Source organism: Suncus etruscus, chromosome 9 (assembly GCF_024139225.1).
Source record: "Suncus etruscus isolate mSunEtr1 chromosome 9, mSunEtr1.pri.cur, whole genome shotgun sequence".
In the NCBI taxonomy this organism is placed as follows: domain Eukaryota; kingdom Metazoa; phylum Chordata; class Mammalia; order Eulipotyphla; family Soricidae; genus Suncus; species Suncus etruscus.
This window is the reverse complement of record NC_064856.1, coordinates 47573047-47589111: the sequence shown is the minus strand read 5'-3', so window position 1 is coordinate 47589111 and position 16065 is coordinate 47573047. Positions and strand designations below refer to the sequence as shown.

Genomic DNA, 16065 nt, shown 5'->3' with positions numbered 1-16065 from the left:
CTCTTTTTGTTTTTGTTTTTTGGTGCCATACTTGGTGGTACTATGAGCTTACTTTTGGCTCTGGTGCTCAGGAATAACTTCTGGTAAGGCTAGGGAACACATGAGTGCTAAGTATCAAATCTGGGTTGGCTGCATGCAAGGCAAGTATATTTTTATACTGTTATCACTCTGGTCCCATACCTGTTTATTTATTTATTTTTGGCCACTCTCCACTATGCTCAGGGGTTATTCCTGACTCTGCACTTAGGGATTACTCCTCGTGGTGTTTGGGAATCAATGATCAAACCCCGTTGGGCTGTGTGCAAGGCAAGCGTCCTACCGGCTCTATTATCTATTTGACCCCAACTTTGGGTTTTAAAAGGTAAAGTAAGGACTTTGAATTCAGGCAGTGTTGGATCTTGGTTCTATTCCTATTGATCCGCATGGCCCAGGACATGTTATTTAAACTCACTAAATCATTAACACTTACAAATGAATCATATCACTTTGTCATTCATGTGGATTAACTGTGTGAGTAGGGCCTATCATAATGCCCAATATTTGAGTGTATAGTATATTCTAAGCAGTTGCTTTCAGACCTTAGTTAATTAATTAAATAATTAAATTTGATTTTTGGGCCACACCTGGCAGTGCTCGAATTACTTCTGGCTCTGCATTCAAGATTTACTCCTGGTGGCACTCGTGGGACCATATGGGATGCTAGGGATCAAATTCTGGTTGGCCATGTGCAAAGCAAATGTCTTCCCCACTGTAGTATCGCTCTTTCCTCTCAGACATTAATTTAGTTTTTCTTCAGAAGAAATCTTTGGAATTCCTGTGTAAATTAGAAACCAAGATTCTCAGGCTCAGCTTGTAATAGCCTTGCCCTTTTTATTTCCTCTCCAGGCCACTGTGAGAATTTTCTTATTTTAAATTTAGTCTAGAGAGGATTTTTAAAAATGTGTCCATCATTCCTTTATTATATTTTAAACTAACATACAAAATGTTAGTACTAATTTAAAAATAGTTTCTATGTTGTTCTGTGCAACAACTGCTGTAATTGTTAGCTGTAATTGGTTGCTTTTTGTTGTTTTTTTTGGGGGGAACCACATTGCAGTGCTTAAAGTTTACTTCTGGCATGGCACTCAAGAATTACTCCTATCAGTGCTTGGGAACATATGGGTTGCTGGGAATCGAATTTGGGTAGACCTTGTGGAAGGCAAGCAAGCAACTTTACCCTCTGGCTGTACTATCTCTCCAACCCCTGTAATTTTAATTAAAAAATTACAGTACTTGTAATTAAAATTACAGTAGCTTTAATTAAAAGTTGGATTTATATTTCATAACTGACATGATGCAGAGGAACATATCACAAATATAATAGGTTTCTGATTTGGGGAGCTTTTGATTAAGAGCTTGTTTAAATATTAAAATAATAATTTTTGGGGGCCAGAGCAATAGCACAGTGGGTAGGTTATTTGCCCTGCACGTGACTGACCAGGGTTCGATCCTAATTATCCCATATGGTCCTCAGAGCCTGCCAGGAGTGATTTCTGAGTGCAGAGCCAGGAAGAGTAACCCTTGAGGGCCGCTAGATATGGCACAATAGCAAAAACAACAACAACAAAACCAAAGTAGTTTTTTAAATTAATTTCTAATTAATTCATTAATTTTAAATTAATTACTAAGGAATTTAATTTTTTGTGTGTAGGGGTGTTGAGCTACACTCTGTGGGTCTCTGGGGTTACTCCTGGTCAGCGTTCAGAAATTGCTCCTGGCAAGCTCAGGGACCCTATGGGATGCTGGGGAATCGAACCTGGGTCTATCCCAGGTCATCTGTGGGAAAGGCAAATGCCCTACTGCTGTGCTATCACTCTGGCCTGGAAATTAAATTCCTAATTAATAATTATTGTGTGAATAATCTTGCTGTGACGTTCTTTTGTATGGTAGAGAATGTTTTTTTTTTTTTATAAAGGGTAGTATTATATTTAATGATCCTTTACTTACAGAGGTGAGCTTTTACTTATAGAAAGATCTTATTTGTAGAAATTTCTTTCCCATTCCTTGGCTTATTGTTGTGGCAATGAAATCTTTACATTGTTTTAGAGTCAGACACTACCCCTAAGCCCTAAGGTTAAAGAAGGTGCTATATTTAAGAAATATCCTAAAATATTTGAAAGATTAGCTTTTTTTGGTTTTGTTTTGGGCCACAGCTGGTAATGCTCAGGGGTTATTCTTTAGCACTACACTTAGGAGTTACTGTTATAATGGTACTAGCACAGAGCCAGGAGTGAGCCCTGAGCATAGCTGACTGTGACCCCCAAAACCATAACTAAAAATACATACATATACACACACACATACACACACAAACCTTATGGGAACTGGAGAGATAGTATAGTGTGTAAGATGCCTTCCATGTAATACACATAGCTAACCCAGGTTCGATCATGACACTGTATTTGGTTACCTAAGGCGATCCCTGAGTAGAGGGCCAGGTGGGTAAGTCCCAGGTACCATTGTGTTGACCCAATGTGCTCTCTCTCTAGCCCCAAACAGATAAACAAACAAAAACTAATACCAGAGGCCAGAGAGTTAGTACAAAGGTTAAGTCTCATGCCTTAAATATGACCAACCCCATGGTTCTATCCTTGGCATCATGGTTTCCTGAACATAGGGCTTTGAGTTTAGTTGATTCCTTATGGGAAGCACCCAGGCCTCCTGAGTACCACTTGGAGGTTCATTCTCCCCTCCTTCCTCAAAAAGGAAACCTCAGAAATTGAACTAAGTTTAATATTTGTTGGGTTCTGAGGATACCATCAGAATAGAAATCAAGTGTGATGGATATTGGGAGACTTGTAAAGGTTCTTTATTCTGAGTTAATTTCTTGAGATTGTGTATCTGTGATAACTGTTTTGAGTCCCACTTTCATGGGAGATTTCGACCTTTTTTGTGCATTATTTACTTTGTAGTTTGAGTTGGAATGAGATTTGATTAAAATATTCTTTTTTCACGTTTTGTGTGTGTGTGTGTGTGTGTGTGTGTGTGTGTGTGTGTGTGTGTGTGTGTGTGTGTGTAGACTGGGAGCACACGTTAAAGTGTTCCAGGGGCTTCTGATGCACAGGGGCAGGCCCTGAAATGAGATTAAATGTCAAAATTCTTTGTCGCATTTCTTTAGTTCCACTATTTTTGGAGATATTATCTTGAGCACCATTAATCCAGAGGCAAAGAGTGGCCTTTTCGTTTTTTCTCAAACTACTTCTATGCCTCACCATTTCTTTTTATGCTATTTCCAATCTCCTAAACATTTTGTAAACTGCAAATCTGACTTCTGTCTTCTTTCCATAATCCTTTCTATAATCAGTTACTGAGTCCTAACAAAGAAAAACTTTTTAGATTATAATTAGAGGTTTTCTTAGTCTGGTTACAAATTATTTTTCAACTAGACTAAGGAGGTAAGGGACCTTCTGAGCATTGCTCAGGGGTCCCAATTATCACTCCTGGCAATTCTTGTCTAACTAAACCTGACATTTCAATGTTGGGTCCTGAGTGTGTGGTGCTGTGTGGATCTTGTGCTGGGATCCCCAGCGACACTTAGGTGGTGCTTGGTGTCTTCAGAGCTACATCCAAGTATGCTCAGGGGGAATACAGTGCTGGAGATTGAATTGGGGTTGATTCCTTGGCAAGGCATGAGCCCTCATCTGTACACCATTTCCCTGATCACTATTTTTTTTTTTTTTTGGTTGTGGGTCACACTGTGTGATGTTCAGGGGTTTCTATATAGTATACTATATAGTATAGTATACTAGTATACTATTTGGTATCTTTAATAGAATATTATTGATTTGATGAATACATTATGAATGAATTATGAATATATTCTATAAATGAGACATGAACATTTACAGCATGTCTTAGTTGGTAATTCCTATTTTTTTTCTTAACTCTATGGTAGGTCTTGATAAAAGCTGTATATTTTCTAGGACTAAGAATTTATTTCACTACTCCAGAGCTTAGGAAGTTTGTCTATAAAGACCCCATTAAATATCTACATGGTATCTAGCATTGATTGAACTTGCTGGTTGTTTATACAAGATAAGAACAGTCAGTTAACATTGGTGATGGGAATGTTGCACTGGTGATGAGTGGTGTTCTTTACATGACTGAAACCCAAACACAATTATGTATGTAATCAAGGTGTTTAAATAAAATTAAAAAAAAAAAGAACAGTGAGTTAGGAAATTTCTATTTAATGTAGGCATCTCACTCTTTTAGGTTTTTTTCTTTTTCTTTTTTAACTCTTGGAATTGTGAATAATATGAAATGAATTAAACTACTAGTTTATTATTGGTGTAGAATTCGCAGGGATATGTGCCTTCACTATTTGGTTAAGATTAAGTTAGGTATTGGCAAATAGCAAAAGGTAATTTAAATTGAGTTAGACGATTACTCATTTGGACAATTATTTTTTTCATTTTATTTGCTCAGATGTACCTGTCTTTTAGAGAACGGAGGTTGGAAACATTTGACAATAGGTCATATAAGACTTATGAAATTATGTGTTCTGACCCTAGTTTCTGACAGGAAAGATCACTTATATTTTTTCATTAGCTGCCCAAGACCCATCTGCTTGTATGATATGGTTTGCTAATGTTATAAATATACAGATGGCCCTTGGCAGAAGAAAGATTCCCCCACTCCCGGTAAAACAATACTATTTTATTCATTTTTGTGATTCTATGAATTGCTCAGGTTATTTTTTTGGAGAGGGAGAGGAAAGGCACATCTCCTGATGCTAAGGGCTTACTCTTGGCTCTGAGCCCAGGGATCAATCCTGGTGTTGCTTGGAGGGGTCCTTATGTGGCCATATCTCTGATCAAACCCAGATTAGCCAAATATAAGGCCTACTAACCCTTTCTGCTGTAACTCTGGCCCTGAAATTCTGGTTATGCTTGAGCTCCCATGTAGTTGTATTCATCTGGTAGTTTATCTGTTTTGCTTAGCTTCTCTCCTTCCTCCTTTTTTTTTTTTTTTTAAGTTCTCATAGTATGATGGTCCCAGGATTTCAAGAGGGTAAGGTCCTGTGTGTAAATGCTTAATAAGCATATATTTGTAGCAAACATGCTGATGTTCCACTAAGGAAGATATATGCCAAACCCCAGAGTTAGTCTGGGAGGGAACTATCTCTTGGTAGTGCACAGGGGGGCAAGTTTGGAGGAATTTTTAACTTTTATAGTTTAATCAATTCTCAGATCTGTTAGTTTCATTTTGTAATGGTTGTTGCTATGTAGAAATAAATAAAATGGAGCTATTTGGCATGAGGATTCAGTAATCTGGCTGTTGTAAAACCATTTAGTGTTCTTTAATTTACCTTGGCCAGCCAAACCATAGCCTGGTTCTTACAGTTGCAAAAAGGTTCTAAGATCTAGGAGATACCTTCAAAATTAATTCTACATTAAGAAACAGGCTCAGAGATGAGAAAGTATTCATCCAATATCACATAAATAGGAAGTGGCAGCTCTAGAATACTACTATTAGTCATTATTATTATTTTGGTTTTTGGGCCACACCTTGTGGAGCTCAGGGCATATTTAGGGTCAATCCTAGACGCTCTTGGGATACTGTGTGCTGTGTCAGGGATTGATAGTGTGCAAGGCAAATGTTGTAAACCTAGTCTCTAGCTCACTAAGAAAGTTTTGTTGTGATTTTGTTTTTATTTTCGGTTCACACCTGATAATGCTCTTTGGTTACTCCTGGCTCTGTACTAAGAAATTACTGCTGACAGTATTTGGGGGACCATGTGAGAGCCTGGGGGTTGAACTTGAATGACTGAATGCAAGGCAAGCCCCTACTCGTTGCCCTATCACTCCGACCCCCACTAAGAAATTATTTTAAGGAATATTTAGTTAAGGTACCTTTTAACAGTGCTAAAAGTGTCTTCATAAGCATTGTTGATATTATTTGAAGCCTTTTCTCAGGTTTTGGTAGCATTTGCATTTTTTAGTTTTTAAGAATGACAGTTTTTATTGTACAGCACAAGGTGGTGCTCTGGGACTACTGTCTACTCTGCTTGTGGTACTAGGGGATGTTGGTGAGTGAACCCTGCAATCAGTGCATTTACTTAGTTAATTTAGCTGCTCTCCAACCCTGGCTTAAAAACTTTTTGGGGATTTTGGGGCCATTTCTAGTAGTTCTCAGGAGTTATTTCTGGCACTCTGCTCAGGAGTCACCCTTGATAATTGTGTTTTTGGAACTACATGTGGTGCTGGGAATATAACTGACTTTGGCTACATGCAAGTCATACACTTTACTTCCTTGTACTATTTCTCAGACCTTGAGTTAAAGTTCCAGGGGTCTCAAACTCGCGAATGGCCCTCTGTACAACATTTTGTGGCCCTGCCCTAGAGGAATCTTTTTTTTTTTTTTTTTTAGTTGTTTGGGTCACACCCCAATATTCAAGACTTACTACTGACTTTGCACTCAAGGATCACCCCGACTTTGCCTCCTGCGGCCCCCAGGTAAATTGAGTTTGAGACCCCTGACTGTTAAACTTTATCCAGTGATGAGTCTGGTGAGTATAATGGGTAGGGTTCTTGCCTTGCACATAAATTGCCGTTGTTTAATCCCCAGCACCACATATGGTTCCTGAACCCCACTAGGAGTGACCCCTGTGTACAGAGCCAGAAGTAAGCCCTGAACACTGCTAAGTTGCCCCAAAGAACAACAAAAAAGGTTTTTAGTGATAATGTATGATAAAATTACCAGAAGACTTTTGTTTTAGTTTTGTGTCACACCCAGGAGTGGGCTTTATTCCTGGCTTTGAGCTCAGGGATCACTCTTGGCAGGCTTATGGAGGCTGGGGATTGAGCCCAGCATGGCCATGTGAAAGGCAAGTACCTTCCTTCCTTCCTTCCTTCCTTCCTTCCTTCCTTCCTTCCTTCCTTCCTTCCTTCCTTCCTTCCTTCCTTCCGTCCTTCCTTCCTTCCTTCCTTTCCTTCCTTCCCTTCCTTCTTCTTCCTCCTCCTCCCTCCCTCCCATCCTCCCCTCCCTCCCTCCCTCCCTCCCTCCCTCCCCTCCCCTCCCCTCCCCTCCCCCCTCCCCTCCCCTCCCCTCCCCTCCCTCCCTCTCTCCCTCCTTCCTTCCTTCCTTCCTTCCGAGAGATAGCATGGAGGTAAGGCATTTGCCTTTCATGCGACGGTGGTTCGAATCCTGACATCTCATATGGTTCCCTGTGCCTGCCAGGGCCGATTTCTGGGCATAGAGCCAGGAGTAACCCCTGAGCACTGCTGGGTATGACTCAAAGACAAAAAAAAAAAATTTTTTTTATTTAAAGAAAATGCATCACAGGTTCACATTATTGATCATAATGCATTTGTTTCAAGATGATGGAAAGCAAAGTTATTAAATAATAGAAAGAAAATAGAAATAAAAACTAAAAAAAATAAAATAGAAGAGAAAAAGAAAAACTTCAGGATCAAGTATATTTGTGAAAATTATTGTATCTCCAATAAACTCATTAATACAATAGCAGAAAATTTAGTAAGCTATTTTTTAAGATAGGAGATAAAAATACAATAAGAAAGATGTGTGTGTGTGTGTGTGTGTGTGTGTGTGTGTGTGTGTGTGTCAGTTGTTGTTGTTTGCATAGGCACAGCAAAATATGGGAGAAATAGAAAGGGAGACCTTACCCATGATCTATTCTGGCATAAAACCAACTTCAGGCTCCAGGCATAGTTGGTTGTCCAACCCCAAAGTCTTTCTCTGTGGTCACAGTAAAAGCTCTTCACAATCACAGTTGTTGCTGTCAGGTTTTGGTAGTTAGAGATCCTGGTTTTTGTACAGTTTCTATGTAGAAGTTAGTGTGATGCAGAGCTGGTTTCATCTCACCATTAGGTGGCAATGCAGAGAATCCTGCCCTGAAAGCAGGTTGTTGCTGGTACCAAGTCGTCATGGTGTCATATGAACCCTCTCTGGAGTAAGTTGATGCCAGCGCAGCAGTAAGGTCTTCCCTGGTAGAAGTTCGATTCCTCCACCAGCAGATTTTTTAATTAAATATTTTACATGCATGACTTCTGACAGGCAATAAATGAAAATGAAACAAAATTATAAAATCACTTATTAATCTATATTAATAGATTTCTTAACATTTTTTTAAAAACTAGAAATGTATTTATTGATTTTTAGATTTCTTGCTTTGAACCTTACGTGTAATTGTATTATTAAAATATTAAATGCTGTCTTGATAAAACTTTCTTCTAGAATTGGAGGCATATGCTGGAGTTATCAGTGCACTTCGGGCACAGGGCGATCTCACCAAGGAAAAGAAAGATCTTCTTGGAGAACTCTCAAAAGTTCTTAGGTAAATTATGCTTATGAGATGTAACTCTAGGAAGTTCATTTTGAAGAGCTTAATGTTTTTCACTTTCAAGTGGAATAATAGGTGTTGATGCTTAGAGATTCCATCTGGGTTGTATGCTTTGTTATAGAAAATTATGTAGTTTATCATACTCTAGTCTAATTTAAGGCAGGTTGTTCTAGGATTGAATCATCTGGAAAAACTATATATATAAAAAATAACTTCTTTTTTTGCAGTTGGGGGATGTTGTTTTGTTTTGGGATCCTATCTGGTCGTGGTCAGAGGTTATTCTTGACTTAGTGCTGAATATTTTACATCTGTGGTGCTAGTGGACAATATAGTGCTGGGGAGTACACCTGGGCCTGCTGCATCCAAAATGTGTTGAGCTTGCTGAACTGTTTCTTCAATCATCTGGAGATATTTTTGACATGGGTGAAAGAAAAAAAAAAGAGCTGGCAGCAATTGGATATATAGAGTGTCATTGTTGGATTGGAAGAAGGTATTAGGCAGTTATTTTAAGAATAGAAATGGATGTTGATTATATTATCATAGTATTTTTTTTAATAATATTTTATTTTATTTAAACACCTTGGTTACAAACATGATCTTAAAATTTATTGCTTCTAGAATAGCAGTTGAATCCATTAAAATTGTATTGCAAGAGGTTCTTGGATACTTTTAACACTTTCAGAAAAGGTTATATTTTATTTTATATTAATGTTATTATTATTTTATTTTATCCAACAGTTTTCATGTTTTACTCCTTGCTGTATACTCAAGGATCAGTTCTTGGCAGGGATGGGGTATAGTGGTGTATGTGTGTGTATTTGGTGCCTGGGATTGAATCTGAGTTGGCTGCAAGTGAGACAAGTGCCAACCTACTATATTATATGTATTATATATAGCTTCTGCCCTCTTTTTTGTTTTTATCTTTGTCACACTCTGTTATACTTAGAGGTTAATCGTGGCTCCACAGTCAGGAATCAGTCCTGGCAGTACTTGAGGGACCTTATGGAGTGCTAGAAATTAAACTCTGGTCAGTTGTGTACAAGGCAAGCATCCTGTACTTGTTCTTCAGCCCTCTGGCCCTCTATTTTAACTGATATTTCTTTCTACATTTAAAATCCTTTTTTATTTTTTGGGGTGTGTGTGCGCAGAAGTGGTTGGAGCATACCCAGCATGATCAGTGGTGCTTAAAATCTCTTCCTGCTGTGCTCACTGACAAGATGTTGCTGTGCTCAAGTGGAACACGAGATGCTGAGGATTGAACTTGGAGGCTCTTTCATACAAATCATTTAGTCCAACCTTTTAAACTATCTCCCTGACCCTGTCCTGCTTTCTTTTTTTTGTTTTTTTGTTTTTTTGTTTTTGGGTCACACCCAGCAGTACTCGGACTACTCCTGGTTCTGTGCTCAGAAATTGCTCCTGGCAGGCTTGGGGGACCATATGGGATGCTGGGATTCGAAACACTGTCCTTCTGCATGCAAGGCAAATGCCCTACCTTCATGCTATCTCTCTGGCCCCCTGTCCTGCTTTTTTAAACTGAAAATATGGAAGAGACATATTTTGGGGTGGGGGCACACCTAGCAGCACTCAGGTTGCTCCTAGCTCTGCGCTCAGGTGTTGGCAGACTTGGGTATCACATGAGGTACAGGGGATCAAAATGGGCTTTTTTGCATACAAAGCAAATGCCCTACTGTACACTGTGTTATTGTTCTGGCCCCAGAAGAGGCATTTTTTATATTTAACATTTATGTAATTAGTCAAGTTATCAGTAAACAAAATCCTGTTTTATTTATCCTGTCTTCTAATATATCTACTTATATTTATTTGCTAATATTTTCTTATATTCTGCTTTCTAGCCCCTTTTTTCTAGTTCTTAGTATATATTTAGCTTGAACTTTAAAATTGGTAATCATTTTATTAAGTATGTGTGAATTTAGCTATTTTATGTTGTTTAGTATTTACTATGTATATTAATCATGATCAGTATAAGCACATTTTTGTCATGGTGGTAATAAGAAATGTAGAAGATACACAAAGCTGAAGTGTTGAGTAATAAAGAAGTAATACCTTGGTGTCAAGTTTTATGGCATATAACCACAGGAAACATATTATCTTCCCACTTTGATTTCCTTATTATATTCACTGAACATAAAATTCTAGCCTCGTAATCTTTGTAAAAGACCTTGGATGACTTTCTGCTAAGTGTCAATCCTCTTATCATTGTGATTGGGGTGAGTTATTAGCTGATTGCATATGTTGATAAAGAGAAACTTGGTAATTTAGACATGATTCGACAGTCCAGTTTTGGAAGTATGCTGAATTTGTCTTCCAGTGTGATTTCTAATTTCCAATTAATTCTCTCTGCAGTTATATAGAATCAGATGAATCCTTTCCTATGACATTAAAGTATTTGAAGATATATATTAGGCTCCTGTTTTCACGAATTTTTTGCCACCCCTCTCAAGCAAAATGTTGACTTAAACATAGATGAAAGTATAGAGAAGAGCTGCCTGCTTGGCAGAGTTCTATAATGGCTATTTTTTTTCATAGCATCTCAACAGAACGCCACCGGGCTGAAGTTCGGAGAGCAGTAAACGATGAACGGTTAACAACAATTGCACATAAGTAAGCCATTAGTCATACCACCCCTGACTTTTTTTTTTTACTAAGTAGTATAACATAGTTTTGAAACAATCTTCATATTGTATAGTAGATTCCTGAGTATTTTTTTCTAAATCTAACTAGTAGTATCTCTATACTCAGGGATCCTGGCCAAGGAGATGTTTACTATTTATTTAGTTGGTTGTGCTTTTTGCATTTGGTCAGGCAAACTTTACATATTCAGGTTAAATACTGTAACTGTAATTTCTGTATAACCAAAGGCCACCACAGCAAAGTAGAACAATAAAGTAGTGTGCTTCTGGAATCTGACTGTCCCATAGATGTTGTAATGGTATTTGATATGTTATTGCTTTATAATAGGCATTATAAAATTTTTGATAACTAATATTTTATGTATTTTGAGAGAGAAAAATTGTCATCTATATTTTCTGTTTTTAAGAATATGAATGAAATATGTACTTAAAGATAAAAATATTAAGAGTTATTATCAAATTGTTTGAAGAGCATTATAATTATTTGACAGATGGGGTGGAGGGTAATGAACTCAGGATCTATCATTAAAAGAACATGGGGTGGAGATAGTGCCTCGTAAAGAATAGAAAGAAACTTAAAATCTCCATTAAATATTAATATAAGATAATAGGAACACTTCATAAAATAAGACATGTCATAGTCTAATTCACTTGTTTTAAAACATTTTATATTTAATGTGAAGTAGAAAAAAATGATTGCCTTTACAGAATGTGATAAATAGGGCATTTAAACAATTGTTAGTGTTTGAACTGACCCACAAGACTTAACTGTTTGCTTAACTGTTCCTCATTTTGCTTAACTTGTAAAATGGGTGCTACCTTTTTAACTGAGTAGTTAGAAAGTTTAGCTATTTCAGTTTCAGAATTTTTACTGATAGGTCTACAATCAAACCAGCATGGTTGAAACATTAAAAGATTGTGTTTCTTCTTTAACTTGCTTTAAATTTTTGAATTATGATGCTCTAATAATATAAAGGCCTAGATTCGTAAAACTGGTAGTAGGAAACTTGCTAAATAATAAGTGGTAAACAATAGTTTGCATTCAGAGGTACGAGAGACCATTTTACAACCTTAAAATAATTGGAGTAATGTGGGGCAATTAGATGTAAGTTGATGCATCAGTTTCATACTTAAAGGATAACATTTATTTAGTTTCCTTTTCCTTTTTTCCCCTTTAAAGAATGAATTTATCCTTATATTTGGGTGAAAGACCAAGTTACAGGTATGCAAATAGGTTATTATTATTTCAGGCTTTTTAAATTTATTTTAAAATTGAAGCTCTCAATTATTCAGGGGCACATATTCCATTTACAAATTAACCGTGCCCCTTGCTTTTCCTTTTCTTTCCTTCTTCCCTTCCTAATACTACCCGTCCTTTAGCCATTTTGCTGCTTGGGAGTATTTCTAGATGGAGGGTGGGAAGGGAGAGGAGGTGAAATTTTAATAGCTATTTCAATACTTGTTAGTTGCATTGGAAAAGTTTTGGTGGAAGAATTTATAAGCTTTTGCCAAAGTAATTTTTGATAATTATGCATGTCTTTAATCTGTTTGGCCTCTCCTTTTCCCTTCTCTCTATTAGCATGGATAATTGAGAGTTGGCTTTTATCTGCCTGTGTCTCCTCTTTTTCTCTTTTTTCCTGATTTCTTTAATACATAAATTTAATTTTTGAAGAATTTGCTTCAGTGTATAATTTTAAGCTTCTTAAGATTTTTCCATATTTCTTCCTGTTTTAATGTTTTATATTGTGCTTATAGCTAGTTTAGATGTTATATTTACATATTGAGTGCAGGAATCAGTGAGTGGAGAAAAAAAATGAGGAATGCTGAGATCATTTCTCATTCTCTATTATCCTGTTACACCAGAGGCAGTGCAAAACCTCCTTCCAGAGATCATTTATTGGAGGGCTTAATAATCTGACTGTGAAACAGCAACCCCTTGTCAAAGAGGAATGAACGCATATGAATTGACTGCATTCCCTTTCTCCTCTCCCTTTCCTCCCCTATTCAAAACTGCTGCTTAGACCAGAGGAATGTGGTTGAAAGGTAAAGAAAGCCTAGAAGATTGAGCACAAAAGAGGTAGAAACAAAAGGAGAGGAGTATTTAGGATCAAAGAAAAGGCTTACTTGAAGCTTTGAAGCATTATATGTGTTTTATTATTTAACTTCAGACTTTTATTATTATTTGATACTCTCTGATATTAAGTTTTGAAACGTAACAGAATATTGCAGCATTGGAATGTTAAGAGGGCTTCAGGTTTTTTTTAATTGGGCTACTCTAGCATTATCACTGGAGTTCAAAGAAAGTAAATATCTGGAATTACCATTCCCTTAATCCCTTCCCTATTAGCCAAACATTAGTAGGACATGTGCTGTGTGAGTTTATGTGTGAAAATGAGAATGCCTTGCCGGTGTCCTGCAAGCATCCTGAGGGCCACAGGGTAGTTCATTATTATCAGATTTCACTGGAAAGGGATAGAAACAAGGTTTCTACTTTTTCTTGCCATTCTCAGTATAGAAAGTCATTCATCTATTGTAATTTAGACATCCCACAAAGCACAGAAGAAATAAGATGCTTTCAAAATTCTGTAATATTTAAGTGAGATGATTTATTTAATAGTGCATATTTATGTTTTTATTGATAAGCAAATATGATTTTTTAATTAAATTCTAACATGATAGTAATTTCCCATTTCAAAAATGTTGGAGCAAGTTTGTAGAAGTAGAAATTTGGAGGATTTTAGATTTTACTGAAAGTTGCAGTTGTTTCTTTTCCACTGCAAATTTTTTTTCAGTAGCATATATTCATGTGTTTCAAATGATTAATTTTCCATAACGTCTGCCACCATGTACACCAGGTAAGTGTAGATAGCAATTTTTGTCTGGCAAATTGACCAAGAAAATTTGTTAGTATAGTTTAATCAAATGATAGCAAAATAGGAATAAACCAGTAAAATGATGAATAGCTTTTAGAATTTTTTTCTTTGACTACCCTTCTATTTCTCTCTTGTTTGTACCATTCTATTTTACAGAACCATACCAAATTAGAGTCTTTAGTATAACAGTTTTATAAGGATATTAGGGTTTTAGGAATTCTCCTTTTTTCATCTTAAATAATTGATAGATTTCCCAAGATAACACTCTAGAAATTCCTTTCTGAACTAAATGTTCAACCATCTCAAGGTATAATAAATATTTGTTCTATTTAGTGAAAGTTGGTAGTTAGATAGTAAATATAACAGACATTTGACAAACTTATGCTTTCTACTTATGATGTAATGAATAATTTCAGTTGCATAATGTTGAAGGAAACATTAAGTAGCAGTATTGTGACTAAGCAAATTTAGTTCTGAGTTGAGGGCAATTTCCACAAAAATGGGCATGGTATTACCAATTCCATAGGATTGTTAAGACAATTTTTAGTTAATACATGAAATACCTGGCATATATTAAGCATTTAATTGATGTTAACTTTCATTACCATCATTATCATTAGTTTACAATCTACTAAAGTGGACTCAACATCTATGTACTAAATCTGGAAAGTCAGTCAACCTACAGAAATACAAAGTCTTAAATCTAGAGTTAGTCGTAGAAGTTTTGTCTTCGAAAAAGTTCAGAGATGTTTCTGTTTTAGTAAAGAAATGGATTCTGATTTATTTGTGTATATTGGAAGTTAGGAAGGGGATCCTGCCCAGGGTCTCAGATATCCCAGACATGTGTTTCACCATTGAGCAACACATCCCAGGCTCTACCTCTGTTTGAACATTAGACCTCATCAACATTAATCATTGTTCAAGAGGAGTGAGTGGCATTGCTTCCTTTTGGGGACCAGACCAAGAGAAGTAACTCAACTATCTTTCCCTAGTTCATCCTGGGGATTTCTGGGATAAAATTGGTTTTAGAAGTTGATAGAGTAGTGAAACAATAGAGTTCAGTCGAGTTCAGTAGACACAGTAGACACAAATACTCAAGATTAGAGGGCAGTATAAATAGCATAGTGGCACATTTCTTCCATTGCCCTCCATATAGTCTATTTAACAGGAACGATAATAATATAACATGCTAGCAACACATAATATGTACAGTTCATTTCTGTTCCTCAGTATATAATCTCCCTCGTTTACTGCCTCAGTTTCCCTTGTTTGAAAGCCTTAGAACCTCTGGCCATGCAGGCAGTTAGATGATAATGATGATGTTCAGTGAATTCCAACCTTAATTATTACAGAAGACTTGATTTTTAAAATCATGAGTACTTCTAACATTTTTGATTTGTGACAAAGTAAAATTCTAAAAGTTGAATAACTGGTTTTCATTAGTAATTATGCTGAATTTAAGCTAATGGAATGAATGTTATGTAGAAAGAAGACAACAATTTTCAGTTTCAGTTATATTATAAGATCCAGAGAGAACTTAATAAGTTGAACCTTAGTTTAAGAACCCAAGTGTATATAAAATTCCTGCCTTTTAATTATTCATAATTTTGATCTTGCTTGCCTAAAATAAAACCTCTATATACTCAGGATGCTTTAATGATTTAACAGTTATATGTGTTTCATGAATATTTGATTCATTTTCAGTTGTTGAGAACCCTTGTAGCAGCATTTTCTCTTTTGTTTAGTATGTCTGGACCTAATAGCTCTTCAGAATGGTCCATTGAAGGTCGCCGATTGGTGCCACTGATGCCCCGGCTGGTTCCACAAACTGCCTTCACTGTCACAGCGAATGCTGTTGCCAATGCAGCTATCCAGCACAATGCATCTCTTCCAGTGCCTGCAGAAACAGGAAGCAAGGAAGGTGAGTTGGAAAATATTTTATGTAGGGATAACTTTTGTGAGATTTTTAAGAGAAGTTACCTTGTATTTCGTGTTTTTTAAGTGTTCAAAACTTGCTAAATAATGAGAACAACCCATATTTTAGGTTCAGCCAAAGCTATATCTTCCTTGTGTTGAAAGAGTTAAGTATGATCACAAAGTTTTTAAAGACCTTCTTGAAATGAATTATAGATATCAGCTTATCTTATTAGAAATGGATGGAAGCCTTTTTAGGGGATTTGGAAAATAAAGTTACAGA

At 36.5% G+C, this 16065-nt stretch overlaps 1 protein-coding gene across 2 annotated transcripts in view; it reads left to right on the top strand.

Moving 5' to 3' along the window:
* EMSY (EMSY transcriptional repressor, BRCA2 interacting) overlaps nucleotides 1–16065 on the top strand; it is a 99985-nt gene that overhangs the window by 3986 nt on the left and 79934 nt on the right. The window contains exons 3-6 of one of the 2 annotated variants that reach the window (XM_049780251.1): nucleotides 8239–8338; nucleotides 10892–10966; nucleotides 12176–12217; nucleotides 15614–15789. In XM_049780251.1, coding sequence (XP_049636208.1) covers nucleotides 8239–8338; nucleotides 10892–10966; nucleotides 12176–12217; nucleotides 15614–15789 — 393 coding nt within the window. Of the gene's footprint in view, nucleotides 1–8238; nucleotides 8339–10891; nucleotides 10967–12175; nucleotides 12218–15572; nucleotides 15790–16065 lie in introns of those variants that run through there. The other variant, XM_049780252.1, reaches the window with a different exon arrangement.